At 49.0% G+C, this 21,345-nt stretch overlaps 1 protein-coding gene across 2 annotated transcripts in view; it reads right to left on the minus strand.

The window, feature by feature from the left end:
* Positions 1–271: 271 nt before the first annotated feature.
* The window catches only part of MUS81 (MUS81 structure-specific endonuclease subunit), a 37,756-nt gene continuing 16,682 nt past the window's right edge, over positions 272–21,345 (minus strand). Inside the window, exons 5-16 of one of the 2 annotated variants that reach the window (XM_038764490.1) lie at positions 21,006–21,074; positions 16,561–16,649; positions 16,296–16,433; positions 13,690–13,782; positions 13,478–13,599; positions 10,242–10,339; positions 7,870–7,986; positions 4,888–4,983; positions 4,612–4,737; positions 4,399–4,502; positions 869–952; positions 272–487 (exon numbers count right to left, since the gene is read on the minus strand). In XM_038764490.1, coding sequence (XP_038620418.1) covers positions 421–487; positions 869–952; positions 4,399–4,502; positions 4,612–4,737; positions 4,888–4,983; positions 7,870–7,986; positions 10,242–10,339; positions 13,478–13,599; positions 13,690–13,782; positions 16,296–16,433; positions 16,561–16,649; positions 21,006–21,074 — 1,203 coding nt within the window. In that variant the 3' untranslated portion in view covers positions 272–420. The remainder of the gene's footprint in view (positions 488–868; positions 953–4,398; positions 4,503–4,611; positions 4,738–4,887; positions 4,984–7,869; positions 7,987–10,241; positions 10,340–13,477; positions 13,600–13,689; positions 13,783–16,295; positions 16,434–16,560; positions 16,650–21,005; positions 21,075–21,345) is intronic. The other variant, XM_038764491.1, reaches the window with a different exon arrangement.

Here is a 21,345-nt window from a genome sequence, read left to right on the forward strand (position 1 = left end):
TGGGCCACAGTGTCGAAGGCAGCTGAGAGGTCGAGGAGGATTAGGATAGAGTAGATTAGAACCCAGAAGGACCTGGGTTCTAATCCTGCCTCGGCCCCCTTGTCTGGCAGGTCACTTGCCTTCTCTGGGCCTCGGTTCCCTCACAGGTAAAACAGGGATGAAGACTGTGAGCGCGATGTGTCCAACCTGATTAACTTGTATCTTCACTAGAGCTTAGTACAGTGCCTAGTGCATGGAGCTTAACAAAAACCATAAAAGCACCCCCCCAAAATAAAAAAAACAGACCTTTATTGTACCAAAGAGATTTCCCATTAAAATTTTTCCCATTAAAATCCTCACGCCTTGGGGGCTGGACCCCCCAGCCTGTCTGTCCGTCCCCTCCGCCCGGCCCCTCTGTTGGCACGGGTCCGGTCTGGGGGCTCAGGGCAGGGGTCCCGCGGTGCAGTAGAGTTGGGCCAGGGTGCGGCTCAGGGCTGGGCCCAGGTTTCTGCAACAGAGAATAATAATAATAATAATAATAATAATAATAATAATTGGCATTTGTTAAGCACTTACTATGTGCAAAGCACTGTTCTAAGTGCTGGGGAGGATACAGGGGGATCAGGTTGTCCCATGTGGAGCTCACAGTCTTAATCCCCATTTTCCAGATGAGGTCACTGAGGCCCAGAGAAGTGAAGTGACTTGCCCAAGATCACACAGCAGACGTGTGGCAGAGTCAGGATTTGAACCCAAAGCCCGTGCTCTTTCCACCGAGCCACGCCCCGGGCCGGGGATGGGCTGGACGGATGGTGCTCCCTTCCCTCCCAGACTCTTTCCCGCAGGGACCCCCGGAGCCAGGGCGGAGATGGGGGCTCGTGGGGGGTCTCACCGCTGCAGGGGGCCGCACTTGATGGTACTGAGTAGCCCCTCGCGCTCCTGGGGAGTGGCACAGGCGTCGTAGGCGGCCAGGAGGCTGCAGGAACAGACAGAGGGAGTGTGAGAGACACAGAAAAAGAACGCGCACAACCAGCGCAGCGCCAGGCTTGGAATTGGCCGCACAAACCCCGCGCCCCTCAACCCACACACCCCTAGTCAGTCAGTCAATCGAATTGACTGACTGTATCTCTGAATATAGAGATACAGCGTGGCTCAGTGGAAAGAGCCCGGGCTTTGGAGTCAGAAGTCAGGGGTTCGAATCCCGGCTCCACCACAAGTCTGCTGTGTGACCTTGAGCAAGTCACTTAACTTCTCTGAGCCTCAGTTCCCTCATCTGTAAAAATGGGGATTAAGACTGTGAGCCCCACGTGGGACAACTTGATCACACTGTATCCCCCCCAGCACTTAGAACAGTGCTTTGCACATAGTAAGCGCTTAAAAAATGCCATTATTATTATTATTATTATTATTATTATTATTATGAACGCTTACTGCAGGCAGGGCACTGGACTACTGCTGGGGAGAAGACAATATGAGAAGCAGCGTGGCTCAGTGGAACGAACCCGGGCTTCGGAGTCAGAGGTCAGGGGTTCAAATCCCATCTCCGCCAACTGTCAGCTGTGTGACTCTGGGCAAGCCACTTAACTTCTCTGTGCCTCACTTACCTCATCTGTAAAAGGGGGATTAAGACTGTGAGCCCACCGTGGGACAACCTGATCACCTTGTAATCTCCCCAGCGCTTAGAACAGTGCTTTGCACATAGTAAGCGCTTAACAAATACCATCATCATTATTATTATTATTACAACAGACACTTCTAGACTGTGAGCCCATTGTTGGGTAGGGACCGTCTCTATCTGTTGCCGACTTGTACTTCCCAAGCGCTTAGTACAGTGCTCCGCACACAGTAAGCGCTCAATAAATACGATGGAATGAATTCCCTGCCCACAATGAGCTGACAGTCTAGAGGCGGGGGCAGACAGACTTGAATAGAAATCAATAAATGACAGATATGGACGTAAGTGGTGTGAGGCCGGGAGGGAGGGATAATAATAATAATAATAATAATAATAACAATAATAATAATGACATTTATTAAGCGCTTACTATGTGCAAAGCACTGTTCTGAGCACTGGGGAGGTTACAAAGTGATCAGGTTGTTCCACAGGGGGCTCACAGTCTTAATCCCCATTTTACAGAGGAGGGAACTGAGGCCCAGAGAAGTTAAGTGACTTCATTCATTCATTCAATTGTATTTATTGAGCACTTACTGTGTGCAGAGCACTGTACTAAGCGCTTGCGAAGTACAATTTGGCAACATATAGAGATGGTCCCTACCCAACAGTGGGCTCACAGTCTAGAAGATTGCCCAAAGTCACCCAGCTGACAAGTGGCGGAGCGGGGATTTGAACCCATGACCTCTGACTCCAAAGCCCGGGCTCTTTTCCACTGAGCCACACTGCTTCTCCATGAATGAAGGGAGCAAGTCAAGGTGCTTGGCATAGAGTAAGCGCTTAACAAATGCCGTCATTATTATTATTATTATTATTGGGAGAAGAGGAAAGGGGGGCTTAATCAGGGAAGGCCCCTTGGAGGAGATGAACGTTCAATAAGGCTTTGAGGTGGGGCGGAGGGGAAGTCGTCTGTTGGATCTGAGGAGGGAGGGTATTCTGGGCCGCTTCACACAGAGAAGCAGCGTGGCTCAGTGGAAACAGCACGGACTTGGGAGTCAGAGGTCATGGGTTCGAATCCCTGCTCCGCCGCTTGTCAGCTGTGTGACTTTGGGCAAGTCACTTCACATCTCTGGGCCTCAGTGACCTCATCTGGAAAATGGGGATGAAGACTGTGAGCCCCGCGTGGGACAACCTGATCCCCTTGTATCCTCCCCAGTGCTTAGAACAGTGCTTTGCACATAGTAAGCGCTTAACAAATGCCATTATTATTATTATCTGTAAAATGGGGATTAAGACTGTGAGCCCCGCGTGGGACAACCTGATCACCTTGTATCCCCCCCAGCGCTTAGAACAGTGCTTTGCACATAGTAAGCGCTTAACAAATGCCATTATTATTATTATCTGTAAAATGGGGATTAAAGACTGTGAGCCCCACGTGGGACAACCTGATCACCCTGCATCCCCCCCAGCGCTTAGAACTGTGCTTTGCAGATAGTAAGCGCTTAACAAATGCCATTATTATTATTATTATCTGTAAAATGGGGATGAAGACTGTGAGCCCCGCATGGGACAACCTGATCACCCTGCATCCCCCCCAGTGCTTAGAACAGTGCTTTGCACATACTAAGCACTTAACAAATGCCATTATTATTATTATCATTATTATTATTATTATCTGTAAAATGGGGATTAAGACTGTGAGCCCCACGTGGGACAACCCGATCACCTTGTATCCCCCCAGCACTTAGCACAGTGCTTTGCAGATAGTAAACACTTAACAAATGCCATTATTATTATTATCTGTAAAATGGGGATTAAGACTGTGAGCCCCCCGTGGGACAACCTGATCACCTTGTATCACCCCCAGTGCTTTGAACAGTGCTTTGCACATAGTAAGCGCTTAACAAATGCCATTATTATTATTATTATTATTATCTGTAAAATGGGGATTAAGACTGTGACCCCCGCGCGGGACAACCTGATCACCTTGTATCCCCCCCAGCGCTTAGAACAGTGCTTTGCACAAAGTAAGCGCTTAACAAATGCCATTATTATTATTATTATTATCTGTAAAATGGGGATTAAGACTGTGAGCCCCGCATGGGACAACCTGATCACCTTGTATCCTCCCCAGCATGTAGAACAGTGCTTGGCAGATAGTAAGCGCTTAACAAATGCCATTATTATTATCTGTAAAATGGGGATGAAGACTGTGAGCCCTGCATGGGACAACCTGATCACCCTGTATCCCCCCAGCACTTAGAACAGTGATTTGCAGATAGTAAGTGCTTAACAAATGCCATCATCATTATTATCTATAAAATGGGGATTAAGACTGTGAGCCCCGCATGGGACAACCTGATCACCTTGTATCCCCCCCAGCGCTTAGAACAGTGCTTTGCACATAGTAAGCGCTTAACAAATGCCATCATCATTATTATCTATAAAATGGGGATTAAGACTGTGAGCCCCGCGTGGGACAACCTGATCACCTTGTATCCCCCCAGCGCTTAGAACAGTGCTTTGCACATAGTAAGCACTTAACAAATGCCATTATTATTATCTGTAAAATGGGGATGAAGACTGTGAGCCCCGTGTGGGACAACCTGATCACCTTGTACCCCCTCAGCGCTTAGAACAGTGCTTGGCACACAGTAAGCGCTTAACAAATGCCATTTATTATTACCTCCCCGCCGATCCCGGCTTCAAATAGCCGGAGAGCTCTGTGCCACAGTTGGAAGCCTGTTTGAAGGCACACCCCCCGTGACCCCCCATTGCCCACTTGGTGCCCCCCGGAGCGCTGGCATCACCTGGCCGGGGTGTTGTATCTATCCAACAGGGCAGCGGCCTTCTCCCCGCTCAGCCCCCGCACCTGCATCAGCTGCCGAGCAAACACCTCCCGCACCGACTGGGCCTGCGGGGAGAGGGGAAGCCGGGCAGCGGGGAGGGGACAAGACGGGACGCGTCGGCCGGGGGCCGGGGGGCAAGCCTCAGCAGGGTCGCGGGGAGGGCCGGGGCCGCACCTTGTTCTTCATGGCTCTGGCGTTGAAGTCTCTGAACGTCAGGAAGGAGCGCGGTGGGCCGGGGGTGACGCCTCCGGCCTGCCCTTCCTCTTCCTTTCCCCAAGGCCGGCCGCGCAGGGTCTGACCCTGAGGAATCGATCCATCAATTGTATTTATTGAGCGCTCACCGTGTGCAGAGCACTGGACTAAGCGCTTGGGAAGGACAAGTTGGCAACATAAGGAAGGATGGAGGAGGATGGAGGGGGGTGGTGGAGGGGGTGGTCCCCAACTCGTTACCTCATACAGCCTCTGGAGCCCCCGGGTGACAAGCGCCAGATAGGCCGCCGACTCCTTCAGGTCCACGGTTCTCTTGACAAAGAAGCCGTCGATCACCTGGGCGAGCAGGACAGTGGGGCTGGGCCCGTCTTTTTTTTTTTTTTTTTTAAGCGCTTACTATGTGCAAAGCGCTGTTCGAAGCGCTGGGGAGGTTACAAGGCGATCAGGTTGTCCCACGGGGGGCTCGCAGTCTTCATCCCCATTTTACAGATAAGGTCACTGAGGCCCGGAGAAGTGAAGTGACTTGCCCAAAGTCGCACAGCTGACCATTGGAGGAGCCAGGATTAGAATCCATGACCTCTGACTCCAAAGCCTGGGCTCTGTCCACTGAGCCATGCTGTTTCTCTGCGGAGCCAGGATTAGAACCCATGACCTCTGACTCCAAAGCCCGGGCTCTTTCCACTGAGCCACGCTGCTTCTCTGCTGTTGGGTAGGGACCGTCTCTATATGTTGCCAACTTGGACTTCCCAAGCTCTTAGTACAGTGCTCTGCACACAGTAAGCGCTCAATAAATACGATTGAATGAATGCTCCATTCTTTCATAAGTACTTATTTCATTCATTCACTCATTCAATTGTATTTATAGAGCAGAGCACTGTACTAAGCGCTTGGGAAGTACAAGTTGGAGTGTTTACTATGTGCAGAACACTCTACTAAGGACTTTGGGAGTGTCCAATTCATTCAATCGTATTTACTGAGCGCTCACTGTGTGCAGAGCACTATACAAAGCGCTTGGGAAGTACAAGTTGGAGTGCTTACTATGTGCAGAACACTCTACGAAGGACTTTGGGAGTGTCCAATTCGTTCAATCGTATTTACTGAGCGCTCACTGTGTGCAGAGCACTGTACAAAGCGCTTGGGAAGTACAAGTTGGAGTGCTTACTGTGTGCAGAACACTCTACTAAGGACTTTGGGAGTGTCCAATTCATTCAATCGTATTTACTGAGCGCTCACTGTGTGCAGAGCACTGTACAAAGCTCTTGGGAAGTACAAGTTGGAGTGCTTACTGTGTGCAGAACACTCTACTAAGGACTTTGGGAATGTCCAATTCATTCAATTGTATTTATTGAGCGCTCACTGTGTGCACAGCACTGTACTAAGCGCTTGGGAAGTATAACTGGCAATATATAGAGACGGTCCCTACCCAACAGTGGGCTCACAGTCTAGAATGTAACCGTAAACTGACACACTGCCTGCCCACAAGCTTACTGTCTTGAGGCCCAGGCCTGGAAGCCTCGCGGGACTGGGGCATTCAGTCATTCATTCAATCGTATTTATTGAGCGCTTACTGTGTGCAGAGCACTGTACTAAGCGCTTGGGAAGTCCAAATTGGCAACACCTAGAGACGGTCCCTACCCAACAGCGGGCTCCCAGTCTAGTAGGGGGAGGGAGACGACAAAACAAAACATGTTAACAAAATAAAATAAATATAATTCATTCATTCATTCAATCGTATTTATTGAGCGCTTACTGTGTGCAGAGCACTGGACTAAGCGCTTGGGAAGTCCAAGTTGGCAACATCTAGAGACGGTCCCTACCCAACAGCGGGCTCACAGTCTAGAAGGGGGAGACAGGCAACAAAACAAAACATATTAGTTCTAGCCTGTGAGCCCGCTGTTGGGTAGGGACCGTCTCTAGACGTTGCCAACTTGTACTTCCCAAGCGCTTAGTACAGTGCTCTGCACACAGTAAGCGCTCAGTAAATATGACTGAATGACTATTAACAAAATAAAATAAATAGAATAAATATGTACTAATAAAATAGAGTAATAAATCCATCCAAACATAAATACATATATACAGGTGCTGTGGGGAGGGGAAGGAGGTAAGATGCGGGGAGATGGGGAGGGGGCTCAGTGTGGGAAGGCGGGACTGGGAGGGGGCAGGCTTCGAATATAATGATGGTATTTGTTAAGTGCTTACTATGTGCAAAGCACTGTTCTAAGCGCTGGGGAAGATACAAGGTGATCAGGCTGTGCCACATGGGGCTCACAGTCTTAGTCCCCATCATCATCATCATCAATCGTATTTATTGAGCGCTTACTGTGTGCAGAGCACTGTACTACGCGCTTGGGAAGTACAAGTTGGCAACACATAGAGACAGTCCCTACCCAACAGTGGGCTCACAGTCCCCATTTTCCAGATGAGGGAACTGAGGCCCAGAGAAGTGAAGTGACTTGCCCCAAGTCACACGGCTGACAAGTGGCAGAGCTGGGATTGGAACCCATGACCTCTGACTCCAAAGCCCGTGATCTTCCCACTGAGCCACAGCTGCTTCGAAGACTGCGAGCCCGCTGTTGGGTAGGGACCGTCTCTAGATGCTGCCAACTTGGACTTTTTTTTTTTTTTAAATGGCATTTATTAAGCACTTACTATGTGCAAAGCACTGTTCTAAGCGCTGGGGAGGTTACAAGGTGATCAGGTTGTCCCACGGGGGGCTCACAGTCTTAATCCCCATTTTACAGATGAGGGAACTGAGGCACAGAGAAGTTAAGTGACTTGCCCCAAGTCACACGGCTGACAAGTGGCGGAGCCGGGGTCTGAACCCACGACCTCTGACTCCAAAGCCCGGGCTCTTTTCCACTGAGCCACGCTGCTTCTCTAAGCTGCTTCTTCCCGAGCGCTTAGTCTAGTGCGCTGCACACAGTCAGCGCTCAATAAGCCAACGGGCCCGGAAGCTGACGTTTTAGCCCTCGCTAGAAGCCCTCGTCGGGGCCCTGGAGGAGACCGGTTCGCCAGCCTACTTCTTCTAGACTGTAAGCCCACTGTTGGGTAGGGACCGTCTCTCTATGTTGCCAACTTGGACTTCCCAAGCGCTTAATACAGTGCTCTGCACACAGTAAGCGCTCGATAAATACGACTGATTGACTCCGGGGGCCGGGGGCTATGGAGTGGGCACCCCGCGGGCTCTGGCGGCATTATTGGGCAGGGCTGCCCCGTCACCTGGGTGTTGGTGATGGCCTGCAGCAGGGTGGACTCCGGGAGGCTGAGGTTCTGGGCGGCCCCGTGATCCTCCACCAGGTAGATCCAGCGCCGCAGCCCGCAACGCTTCAGGCGGAACTGCGGGAACAGAGGCGGGAGGGTCGCGGCTGAGGGGTGGGCCCCGGGGGGGAAAGGGGAAACTGAGGCACCCTAGCTGGAGGGATAATAATAATAATAATGGCATTTATTAAGCGCTTACTACGTGCAAAGCACTGTTCTAAGCGCTGGGGAGGTTCCAAGGTGATCAGGTTGTCCCACTTGGGGCTCACATAATAATAATGGTGTTTATTAAGCGCTTATGATGACGATGGTATTGGTTAAGTGCTTCCTGTGCGTCCAGCACTGTTCTAAGTGCTGAGGGAGATGATACAATAATAATGATAATGGCATTTATTAAGCGCTTACTATGTGCAAAGCACCGTTCTAAGCGCTGGGGAGGTTCCAAGGTGATCAGGTTGTCCCACTTGGGGCTCACATAATAATAATGGCGTTGATTAAGCGCTTATGATGACGATGGGGAAGCAGCGTGGCTCAGTGGAAAGAGCCCGGGCTTTGGAGTCAGAGGTCATGGGTTCAAATCCCGGCTCTGCCACTTGTCAGCTGTGCGACTTTGGGCAAGTCACTTCACTTCTCTGGGCCTCAGTTCCCTCATCTGGAAAATGGGGATAAAGACTGTGAGTCCCACATGGGACAACCTGATTACCTTGTATCTACCCCAGCGCTTAGAACAGTGCCTTGCACATAGCAAGTGCTTAACAAATACCAACATTATTATTATTATTATTATTAATGGCATTTATTAAGCACTTACTATGTGCAAAGCACTGTTCTAAGCGCTGGGGAGGTTCCAAGGTGATCAGGTTGTCCCACTTGGGGCTCACATAATCATAATGGCGTTTATTAAGCGCTTATGATGACGATGGTATTGGTTAAGTGCTTCCTGTGTGTCCAGCACTGTTCTAAGTGCTGAGGGAGATGATACAATAATAATAATAATGGCATTTATTAAGCGCTTACTATGTGCAAAGCACCGTTCTAAGCGCTGGGGAGGTTACAAGGTGATCAGGTTGTCCCACTTGGGGCTCACATAATAATAATGGCGTTTATTAAGCGCTTATGATGACGATGGTATTGGTTAAGTGCTTCCTGTGTGTCCAGCACTGTTCTAAGTGCCGAGGGAGATGATACAATAATAATAATAATGGCATTTATTAAGCGCTTACTATGTGCAAAGCACCGTTCTAAGCGCTGGGGAGGTTACAAGGTGATCAGGTTGACCCACTTGGGGCTCACATAATAATAATGGCGTTTATTAAGCGCTGATGACGACAATGGGGAAGCAGCGTGGCTCAGTGGAAAGAGCCCAGGCTTTGGAGTCAGAGGTCATGGGTTCAAATCCCAGCTCTGCCACTTGTCAGCTGTGCGACTTTGGGCAAGTCACTTCACTTCTCTGGGCCTCAGTTCCCTTATCTGGAAAATGGGGATGAAGACTGTGAGTCCCATGTGGGACAACCTGATTACCTTGTATGTACCCCAGCGCTTAGAACAGTGCCTTGCACATAGTAAGCGCTTAACAAATACCAACATTATTATTATTATTATTAATAATAATGCCATTTATTAAGCACTTACTATGTGCAAAGCACTGTTCCAAGCGTGGGGAGGTTAGAAAGAGCGCGGGCTTGGGAGTCGGAGGTCATGGGTTCAAGTCCCGGCTCTGCCACTCGTCAGCTCTGGGCAAGTCACTTCTTGGTGCCTCAGTTACCTCATCTGTAAAATGGGGATGATAATAATAATAATGACGGCATTTATTAAGCGCTTACTATGTGCAAAGCACTGTTCTGGGGAGGTGACAAGGTGATCAGGTTGTCCCCCGGGGGGCTCACAGTCTTAATCCCCATTTTACAGATGGGGGAACTGAGGCCCAGAGAAGTGAAGTGACTTGCCCAAAGTCACACAGCTGACAGTTGGCGGAGCCGGGATTTGAACCCATGACCTCTGGGGCTCCAAAGCCCGGGCTCTTTCCACTGAGCCATGCTGCTTCTCTAAGGATGAGGACTGTGAGCCCCACATGGGACAACCTGATCACCCTGTATCCTCCCCAGGGCTTAGAACAGTGCTTTGCACATAGTAGGCGCTTAACAAATAGAAAAATTACTATTATTAATTGGCACAGCTGGGATTAGAACCCAGGTCCTTCTGACTTCCACGACTGGGCTCTGCTAGGCCATGCTACTTCCCGTGGGGGGAGGAAAGGCGAAGGGGCGAGGGGGAGGGGAAGAGGGCGGGCCGCGAGCTGGGGGAGGAGGGGCCGAGGGCCCGCGCCCGGGCACCTTCTGCTCCCGGAAGCGCCCGTCGATGATGCTGCCGCACAAGTCATCCAGCCGCTTCCGTTCCACGATGTGGTCCAGGACCAGCTCCGCGGGATGGCCTGGGGAGGTTGGCGGGGCTTGAGTCACAGCCTTGCCCCTCGGCTGGGCCCACTCCCAGCCCCTCCCGGGGCCGCGCCCACCCCCGGCCCGTCCACCTGGCCCTACAGTGGCTACCAATCAATCTGCGCATCAGGCAGAAATTCCTCACCCTGGGCTTCAAGGCTGTCCATCCATCCATCCCCTCGCCCCCTCCTCCCTCACCTCCCTTCTGTCCTTCTCCAGCCCAGCCCGCACCCTCCGCTCCTCCGCCGCTAATCTCCTCACCGTTAGGCCTCGTTCTCGCCTGTCCCGCCATCGACCCCCGGCCCACGTCCTCCCCTGGGCCTGGAATGGCCTCCCTCTGCCCATCCGCCAAGCTAGCTCTCTTCCTCCCTTCAAGGCCCTACTGAGAGCTCACCTCCTCCAGGAGGCCTTCCTACACTCAGCCCCTTCCTTCCTCTCCCCCTCGTCCCCCTCTCCATCCCCTTCATCTTACCTCCTTCCCTTCCCCACAGCACCTGTATATATGTATAGATGTTTGTACATATTTATTACTCTATTTATTGATTTATTTTACTTGTACCTATCTATTCTATTTCTTTTATTTTGTCAGTATGTTTGGTTTTGTTCTCTGTCTCCCCCTTTTAGACTGTGAGCCCACTGTTGGGTAGGGACTGTCTATGTTGCCAACTTGTACTTCCCAAGCGCTTCCCTCTCCATCCCCCCCATCTTACCTCCTTTCCTTCCCCACAGCACCTGTATATATGTATATATGTCTGTACATATTTATTACTCTATTTATTTATTTATTTAACTTGTACATATCTATTCTATTTCTTTTATTTTGTTAGTATGTTTGGTTTTCTTCTCTGTCTCCCCCTTTTAGACTGTGAGCCCACTGTTGGGTAAGGACTGTCTCTCTATGTTGCCAACTTGTACTTCCCAAGCGCTTCCCTCTCCATCCCCCCCATCTTACCTCCTTTCCTTCCCCACAGCACCTGTATATATGTATATATTTCTGTACATATTTATTACTCCATTTATTTATTTTACTTGTACATATCTATTCTATTTCTTTTATTTTGTTAGTATGTTTGGTTTTGTTCTCCACCTCCCCCTGTTAGACTGTGAGCCCACTGTTGAGTAAGGACTGTCTCTCTCTGTTGCCAACTTGTACTTCCCAAGCACTTATCATTATCATTACCATTATCAATCGTATTTATTGAGCGCTTACTGTGTGCAGAGCACTGTACTAAGCGCTTGGGAAGTACAAGTTGGCAGCATATAGAGACAGTCCCTACCCAACAGTGGGCTCACAGTCTAAAAGGGGAAATGGCAGCAAACCTTGTGACTTCCAGGCCCATGACCTAACCCTACGCAGCAGACAAATGGCAGCAAACCATGGGACTCCCAGGCCCGTGCCCTAACCCCATGCAGCAGACAAATGGCATCATTATCAATCGTATTTATTGAGCGCTTACTGTGTGCAGAGCACTGTACTAAGCGCTTGGGAAGTACAAGTTGGCAACATATCGAGACAGTCCCTACCCAACAGTGGGCTCACAGTCTAGAAGGGGAAATGGCAGCAAACCTTGGGACTCCCAGGCCCGTGCCCTAACCCCATGCAGCAGACAAATGGCATCATTATCAATCATATTTACTGAGCGCTTACTGTCTGCAGAGCACTGTACTAACCGCTTGGGAAGTACAAGTTGGCAACATATCGAGACAGTCCCTACCCAACAGTGGGCTCACAGTCTAAAAGGGGAAATGGCAGCAAACCTTGGGACTCCCAGGCCCGTGCCCTAACCCTATGCAGCAGACAAACATGACTCCCAGGCCCATGCCCTAACCCCACGCAGCAGAGAAATGGCATCATTATCAATTGTATTTATTGAGCGCTTACTGTGTGCAGAGCACTGTACTAAGCGCTTGGGAAGGACAAGTTGGCAACATGTAGAGACAGTCCCTACCCAATCTGCTTCACCACAGCATGGCTCATCTAGTCAGAGTGAGGGCTGGCCTGTCTAATCCATTCCCCTTCACTGACAGAGTAAAGTGGGGTTGCATGGTAGGCCCAGTCCTGCTCATTATATGCGACAGTAACAGAGTCAAACAAAGCCACATGGCCTGGAAGTCGGTGAACCTGGTTTCGAATCCTAGCTCTGCCGCTTGTCTGCTGTGTAAGCTTGGGGATGCCACTTAACTTCTGTGTCTCGGTTACCTCATTTGTAAATTGGAGATTAAATCCAACTCCCTCCTACTCAGACCAAGAGCTCCATGTGGGGACAGGAACCGTGTCCAACCTGATTATCTTGTATCTATCCCAAAACTTAGTACAGTGCCTGGCAGTTAGTGAGCGCTTAACCAGTAAAAACAAAACAAAACTAAAAAAGGAAAACCTCAGGCAGCAAGACTCCTCAGCTGAAAACTGGAGGCAACTGCAGCTGGGACACCTGCCAGTTATATTCTTCTAGGAGCATGGAGAATATGTTTACAGTATCTATCTTTCTAAATATATATATATATATATATATATATATATATACATATATATGTATATGTATGTGTGTGTGTGTGTGTGTCTATCTTTAACTGCCTCTTGTACTTACGTTTATGCCCAACCCCAGCATTTACATATATATATATATATATATATATATATATATATATATATATATATATACACATATATATATGTACATATATATGTATACACACACACACAATTGAGTATTTATTTTACTTTACTGTTTTCCCCTTAAGAATGTAAACTCCTTGTGGGCAAGGAATGTGTTTTATACTTCCCAAGCATTTAGTACACAGCATTTTACTCAGTAGGTGCTCAATAAAGCACTTCCCTCTCCATCCCCCCCATCTTACCTCCTTCCCTTCCCCACAGCACCGGTATATATGTATATATGTCTGTACATATTTATTACTCTATTTATTTATTTTACTTGTACATATCTATTCTATTTCTTTTATTTTGTTAGTATGTTTGGTTTTGTTCTCCGTCTCCCCCTTTTAGATTGTGAGCCCACTGTTGGGTAGGGACTGTCTCTATAGGTTGCCAAATTGGACTTCCCAAGCGCTTAGTCCAGTGCTCTACACACAGTAAGCGCTCAATAAATACGATTGATTGATTGATTGATTACCTGGCTCCCCGCCGCCCCGGGCCCGCGCCGTCCAGACAAAATCTCCGACGTGCAGCTTGCGGACGAGGTGAGGGACCCGCAGGCGCTGCAGTTCCTGCAGCAGCTCGGGCCGGGAGGTCCCCCTGCGTGCGCGTTGAGGGGGGCACCGGGCGATGACGTTGGGGCTGGGGGAGGCCGGGAGCCCCCCACCCCCAGCCCCCTCCCCAGCTCACCCCGTGGTCTCACTGACGTCCACACACAGCACAATCTCGTATTCTCCGGCTTGGAGCTCCACTGCTGCCTCTCGGTCCTGTCCCCTGGGGCATCTGCGGGATCGGAGGGGGCCGTCAGATGGGACCGGGGACCCCCCGGCGGCTCCTGTGAGACTGGGGGCTCCTCGAGGGCGTGGAACGTGTCTCCCGACTCATTCAATCAATCAATCAATCAATCAATCGTATTTATTGAGCGCTTACTGTGTGCAGAGCACTGGACTATGCGCTTGGGAAGTCCAAGTTGGCAACATATAGAAACAGTCCCTACCCAACAGTGGGCTCACAGTCTAAAAGGGGGAGTCAGAGAACAAAACCAAACATACTAACAAAATAAAATAGAATAGATATGTACAAGTAAAATAAATAAGTAAATAGAGTAATTAATATGTACAAACCTATATACATGTATATCGTACTTATTGAGTGCTTACTGTGTGCAGAGCACTGGACTAAGCGCTTGGGAAGTACAAGTTGGCAACATAGACAGTCCCTACTCAACAGTGGGCTCACAGTCTAAAAGGGGGAGACGGAGAACAAAACCAAACATACTAACAAAATAAAATAGAATAGATATGTACAAGTAAAATAAATAAGTAAATAGAGTAATTAATATGTACAAACCTATATACATGTATATCGTACTTATTGAGTGCTTACTGTGTGCAGAGCACTGGACTAAGCGCTTGGGAAGTACAAGTTGGCAACATAGACAGTCCCTACTCAACAGTGGGCTCACAGTCTAAAAGGGGGAGACGGAGAACAAAACCAAACATACTAACCAAATAAAATAAATAGAATAGATATGTACAAGTAAGATAAATAAGTAGAGTAATTAATATGTACAAACATATATACATATATATTGTATTTATTGAGCGCTTACTGTGTGCAGAGCACTGGACTAAGCGCTTGGGAAGTCCAAGTTGGCAACATAGAGAGACAGTCCCTACCCAACAGTGGGCTCACAGTCTAAAAGGGGGAGACAGAGAACAAAACAAAACATACTAACAAAATAAAATAAACAGAATAGATATGTACAAGTAAAGTAGAGTAATTAATATGTACAAACATATATACATATATATCGTATTTATTGAGTGCTTACTGTATGCAGAGCACTGCACTAAGCACTTGGGAAGTACAAGTCAGCAACATACATATCTATTCTATTTATTTTATTTTGTTAGTATGTTTGGTTTTGTTCTCTGTCTCCCCCTTTTAGACTGTGAGCCCACTGTTGGGAAGGGACTGTCTCTAGATGTTGCCAACTTGTACTTCCCAAGCGCTTAGTCCAGTGCTCTGCACACAGTAAGCACTCAATAAATACGACTGACTGATTGATTGATTGATTGATACCGAGACGGTCCCTACCCACCAACGGGCTCACAGTCTAGAAGGGGAGACAGACAACGAAACATGTGGACAGGTGTCAAGTCGTCAGCACAAACAGAATTAAAGCTAAATGCACGTCGTTAACACAATAAATCGAATAGTAAATACTCTATTTATTTTACTTGTACATATCTATTCTATTTATTTTATTTTGTTAGTATGTTTGGTTTTGTTTTCTGTCTCCCCCTTTTAGACTGTGAGCCCACTGTTGGGTAGGGACTGTCTCTATATGTTGCCACCTTGTACTTCCCAAGCGCTTAGTACAGTGCTCTGCGCACAGTAAGCGCTCAATAAATATGACTGATTGATTGATACCGAGACGGTCCCTACCCACCAATGGGCTCACAGTCTAGAAGGGGGAGACAGAAAACAAAACATGTGGCCAGGTGTCAAGTCGTCAGCACAAACAGAATTAAAGCTAAATGCACGTTGTTAACACAATAAATCGAATAGTAAATACTCTATTTTACTTGTACATATCTATTCTATTTATTTTGTTAGTATGCTTGGTTTTGTTCTGTCTCCCCCTTTTAGACTGTGAGCCCACTGTTGGGTAGGGACCGTCTCTATATGTTGCCAACTTGGACTTCCCAAGCGCTTAGTCCAGTGCTCTGCACCCAGTAAGCGCTCAATAAATATGATTGATTGATTGATTGATACCGAGACGGTCCCTACCCACCAACGGGCTCACAGTCTAGAAGGGGGAGACAGGCAACAAAACAGGTGGACAGGTGTCAGCACAAACAGAACTAAAGCTAAATGCACATCATTAACACAGTAAATAGAATAGTAAATACTCCGATTTGGAAGCATTTGGAGTACTCCTATTTGGGAAGACTCCTTTCCCAAGCGCTTAATCCAGTGCTCTGCACGCCGTCGGGGTTCAATAAATGCCACCAACTGATTGATGCTAGCATCCGGAGTGGGGAGGAAGATATAGACGCCACCTATTAGACCGTGAGCCCACTGTTGGGTAGGGACTGTCTCTGTATGTTGCCAATTTGTACTTCCCAAGCGCTTAGTACGGTGCTCTGCACACAGTAAGCGCTCAATAAATACGATTGATGATGATATAGACGCCACCTCCCACCTCAGGGCTCTACAGCCAGGATGATTGGGGTCCGGGCTGGGGGTAGGGACGGGGACGGCGGCTGGGGTTGAGGGGGGGTCCTCACAGCTCAGCGGACGCTCCTTCCAGTGGCTCCTCTTCCTGGCCGGAGTGGGGCGAGGGGACCCCCGGTTTGGACGCCCTCTGGCCCTCGGCCTCCGCGAGTTTCTGGGCCAGCTCCAGCCCCTCGGCCGTCAGCGAGTACCTGCCGGGGCTGGGAGGAAGCGGGGGCCAAGAAGGGCGAGGGGAGGCCTGAGACCACCCCACCCGCGACCCCAGGGACTGCCCGCCCGGACGAGGCCAAGACCCCCCGGGACCCTGGTCTGCCTCACCTGTCCGGCCGGTGCGTCCTGAGGACAAGGTTCCTGCGGAGGAGCGAGCGAAGGGCAGGCCAAGGTCCGGTGCTGCGGCTGGGGGCCACCTACTCAACCAATCAATCATATTTATTGAGCGCTTACTGTGTGCAGAGCACTGCACTAGGCGCTTGGGAAGTCCAAGTTGGCAACATAGAGAGACAGTCCCTACCCAACAGTGGGCTCACAGTCCCGGCGGGGGGGACACCAGGACACGTGCCATACAATAATAATAATGACGGTAGTATTTGTTAAGCGCTTACTATGTGCCAAGCACTGTTCTAAGCGCCGGGGGGCATACAAGGTAATCAGGTTGTCCCACGTGGGCTCACGGTTTTAATCCCCATTTTCCAGATGAGGGAACCGAGGCACAGAGAAGTTAGGTGACATGCCCAAAGTCACACAGCCAAGTGGCGGGGCCGGGATTAGAACCCATGACCCCTGAGGGCTGAGCTGAGAGCTCACCTCCTCCAGGAGGCCTTCCCAGACTGAGCCCCCTCCTTCTTCTCCCCCTCCCCATCCTCCCGCCTTACCTCCTTCCCCTCCCCACAGCACCTGCAAAGATGTATATATGTTTGTACAGATTTATTACTCTATTTATTTTACTTGAACATATTTATTCTACTTATTTTATTAATATCAATCAATCAATCAATCGTATTTATTGAGCGCTTACTGTGTGCAGAACACTGTACTAAGCGCTTGGGAAGTACAAGTTGGCAACACATGGAGACAATCCCTACCCAACAGTGGGCTCACAGTCTAGAAGGGGTAGACAGAGAACAAAACCAAACATATTAACAAAATATAATAAATAGAATAGATATGTACAAGTAAAATAAATAGAGTAATAAATATGTACAAACATATATACATATAAACAGGTGCTGTGGGGAAGGGAAGGAGGCAAGACAGGGGGATGGAGAGGGGGACGAGGGGGAGAGGAAGGAAGGGGCTCAGACTGGGAAGGCCTCCTGGAGGAGGTGAGCTCTCAGTAGGGCCCCGAAGGGAGGAAGAAAGCTAGCTTGGTGGATGGGCAGAGGGAGGGCATTCCAGGCCAGAGGGATGATGTGGGCCGGGGGTCGACGGCGGGACAGGCGAGAACGAGGCCTAACGGTGAGGAGATTAGCGGCGGAGGAGCGGAGGGTGCAGGTTGGGCTGTAGAAGGAGAGAAGGGAGGTGAGGCAGGAGGGGGCGAGGTGAAGGACAGCCTTCGGTCAAACGATAATTAAAGGTCCTTTATAAAGAAGCAGGCAAACATTGCCGTTTCCCAGATACAAGAATGCGTGGACGGTGCCCCAGAACACTGGGGTCATTGCCCAGACACAAAAGTCAACCATCCAAATGTGAGGTTGCAGTCCACTGGACCAAATAATGGATGGGTTTTAATATGTTTTGTTTTGTTCTCTGTCTCCCCCCTCTAGACTGTGAGCCCACTGTTGGGTAGGGACCATCTCTATATGTTGCCAACTTGGACTTCTCAAGCGCTTAGTACAGTGCTCTGCATACAGTAAGTGCTCAATAAATACGACTGAATGAATGAATGAATGAATGACTCCCAAGCCCGTGCTCTTTCTCTTGAGCCACGCTGATTCTCTAATAATAATAATAATAATAATAATAATAATAATAATAATGGCATTTAAGTGCTTACTATGTGCAAAGCACTGTTCTAAGCACTGGAGCACTGGGGAGGATACAAGGTAATCAGGTTGTCCCACGTGGGGCTCACAGTCTTCATCCCCATTTTACAGATGAGGGAACCGAGGCCCGGAGAAGAGACGTGACTTGCCCAAAGTCACACAGCTGCCAAGTGGCGGAGCTGGGATTCGAATCCATGACCTCTGACTCCCAAGCACGGGCTCTTTCCACTGAGCCACCCTGCTTCTCTACTATCTGTCCTCTCTATAGCTTTCACCTATTTCTAGTAATGTCTGTCTCCCCCTCTAGACTGTAAGCTCACTGTGGGCAGGGCATGTGTCTATTATATCGCTATATTGTCCTCTCCCAAGCGCTTAGTACAGTGCTCCGCACACAGTAGATGCTCAATAAGTACGACTGAATGACTGAAGGACAGACATGGCACCAGGGGACCCTGGGTACCAGCAGAGCTGGTCAACTTGGCAAATGGCCTGGGGTCCTTCTACCTTGCTCCAATTCAGGATCGGGTAATAATAATAATAATAACAATAATGGTAATAATAATAATAATAATAACAACAACAATAATGGTATTTGTTAAGTGCTTACTATGTGCCAGGCACTATTCTAAGCCCTGGGGTAGATACAAGATAAGCAGGTTGTCCCACGTGGGGCTCACAGTCTTAATCCCCGTTTTATAGATGAGATAATTGACGCACAGTGACTTGCCCAAGGTCACACAACAGCCAAGTGCGGAGCCGGGATTAGAACCCATGTCCTCTGACTCCCAAGCCTGTGCTCTCGCCACTAGGCCATGCTGCTTCCCTGGAAACAGGACCTAGAAATCTGTGCAGGGAACTGGTTCTGTCTGACTTAATAATGATAATAATAATAATGATGGCATTTATTAAGCGCTTACTCTGTGCAAAGCACTGTTCTAAGCGCTGGAGAGGTTACAATCAATCAATCGTATTTATTGAGCGCTTACTGTGTGAAGAGCACTGTACTAAGCACTTGGGAAGTACAAGTTGGCAACATATAGAGACAGTCCCTACCCAACAGTGGGCTCACAGTCTAAAAGGGGGAGACAGAGAACAAAACCAAACATACTAACAAAATAAAATAGATAGAATAGATATGTACAAGTAAAATAGAGTAATAAATATGTACAAACATATATACAGGTGCTGTGGGGAAGGGAAGGAGGTAAGATGGGGGGATGGAGAGGGGGACGGGGGGGAGAGGAAGGAAGGGGCTCAGTGTGGGAAGGCCTCCTGGAGGAGGTGAGCTCTCAGCAGGGCCTTGAAGGGAGGAAGAGAGCGTGCTTGGAGGATGGGCAGAGGGAGGCCATTCTGGGCCCGGGGCCGATGGCGGGACAGGCAAGAACGAGGTACGGTGAGGTGATCAGGTTGTCCCACGGGGGGGGCCTCAAAGTCTTCATCCCCATTTTACAGATGAGGTAACTGAGGCCCAGAGAAGTTAAGTGACTTGCCCGAAGTCACCCAGCTGACAAGTGGCAGAGCCAGGATTTGAACCCGTGACCTCTGACTCCAAAGCCCGGGCTCTTTCCACTGAGCCACACTGCTTCTCTTCACTTGACTTGACTGTGGGACTGACAAGACCCAGGGCCCTTAATTCTCTAGCTGAGTTAAACCTCCCTGCACGCACAGTCCTGTCTGCAGGGTCAACCTGCACACCCTCAGGCCCTGGAAAAGGGTCCTGTCTTGGCCAAACTGTTGCCAAACTGTACTTTCCAAGTCCAGTGCTCTGCACACAGTAAGCGCTCAATAAATACAACTGAATGAATGAATGAATCCCTCGCAGTCTGCCCTCCCCGCCCCTCACCATGAGTCCCCTTGGAGAAGCTAAAAGTCCCTCCCCGCCCCCAAAAGCCCTTAATAATAATAATAATAATGGCACTTATTAAGCGCTTATTATGTGCAAAGCACTGTTCTAAGCGCTGGGGAGGTTACAAGGGCATCAGGTTGTCCCACAGGGGGCTCACAGTCTTAATCCCCATTTTCCAGATGAGGGAACTGAGGCTCAGAGAGGTTAAGTGAACAAGAACAGTTCAAGAGAAGCAGCGTGGCTCAGTGGAAAGAGCCTGGGCTTTGGAGTCAGAGGTCGTGGGTTCGAATCCCGGCTCCACCACAAGTCTGCTGTGTGACCTTGGGCAAGTCACTTCGCTTCTCTGAGCCTCAGTTACCTCATCTGTAAGAATGGGGATTAAGACTGTGAGCCCTACGTGGGACAACTTGATCACACTGTATCCCCCCCAGCGCTTAGAACAGTGCTTTGCACACAGTAAGTGCTTAACAAATGCCATGATATATATATATATACACATATATATATATGTATATATATACACACACACACACACATATATATATACACATATATATATATATATACACACACACACACACATATATATATATATATATATATATATATATATATATATATATATATATATATATATACGTATTAAGTGACTTGCCCAAAGTCACACAGTTGACGGAGCCGGGATTTGAACCCATGACCTCTGACTCCCAAGCCCGGGCTTCTTCCACTGAGCCACACTGCTGCTAGACTGTGAGCCCGCTGTCGGGTAGGGACTGTCTCTATATGTTGCCGACTTGTACTTCCCAAGCGCTTAGTACAGTGCTCTGCACACAGTAAGCGCTCAATACGATTGATTGATTGATTGATTTTTCTCCCTTCTTTCCGGAACCCCCTTCCCTCCACTCTCAGCCCCCTCCCTTTCCCCAGCTCCTTACCCCTGGAAATTCCCGCTCACATCGCTGTTGCAACTCCTCCCTGGACAGGACGCTGCGGCCACTGGGACCCTGAAACCATGAGGGGCCACGGGACCGTTTAGGGGAGAGGTGTCACCCCAAGGCTCCGGGGATGGCGTCCAAAGCACCCTCCACCCCACCCCATCAATCAATCCTGTTTATTCCTCTAGGCTGGAAGCTCATTATTGGGTGGGGAACATATCTGATGATCCCGCTGCACTGTACGCTCCTAAATGGTCATTACAACGCTCTGCACATAATAAGCGCTTAATAAATACCACCGACTGATGTATTCAATGCTTACTGGGTGCGCAGAGCACTG

The sequence above is a fragment of the Tachyglossus aculeatus genome, chromosome 22 (genome assembly GCF_015852505.1).
Source record: "Tachyglossus aculeatus isolate mTacAcu1 chromosome 22, mTacAcu1.pri, whole genome shotgun sequence".
NCBI classification, from domain to species: Eukaryota; Metazoa; Chordata; class Mammalia; order Monotremata; family Tachyglossidae; genus Tachyglossus; species Tachyglossus aculeatus.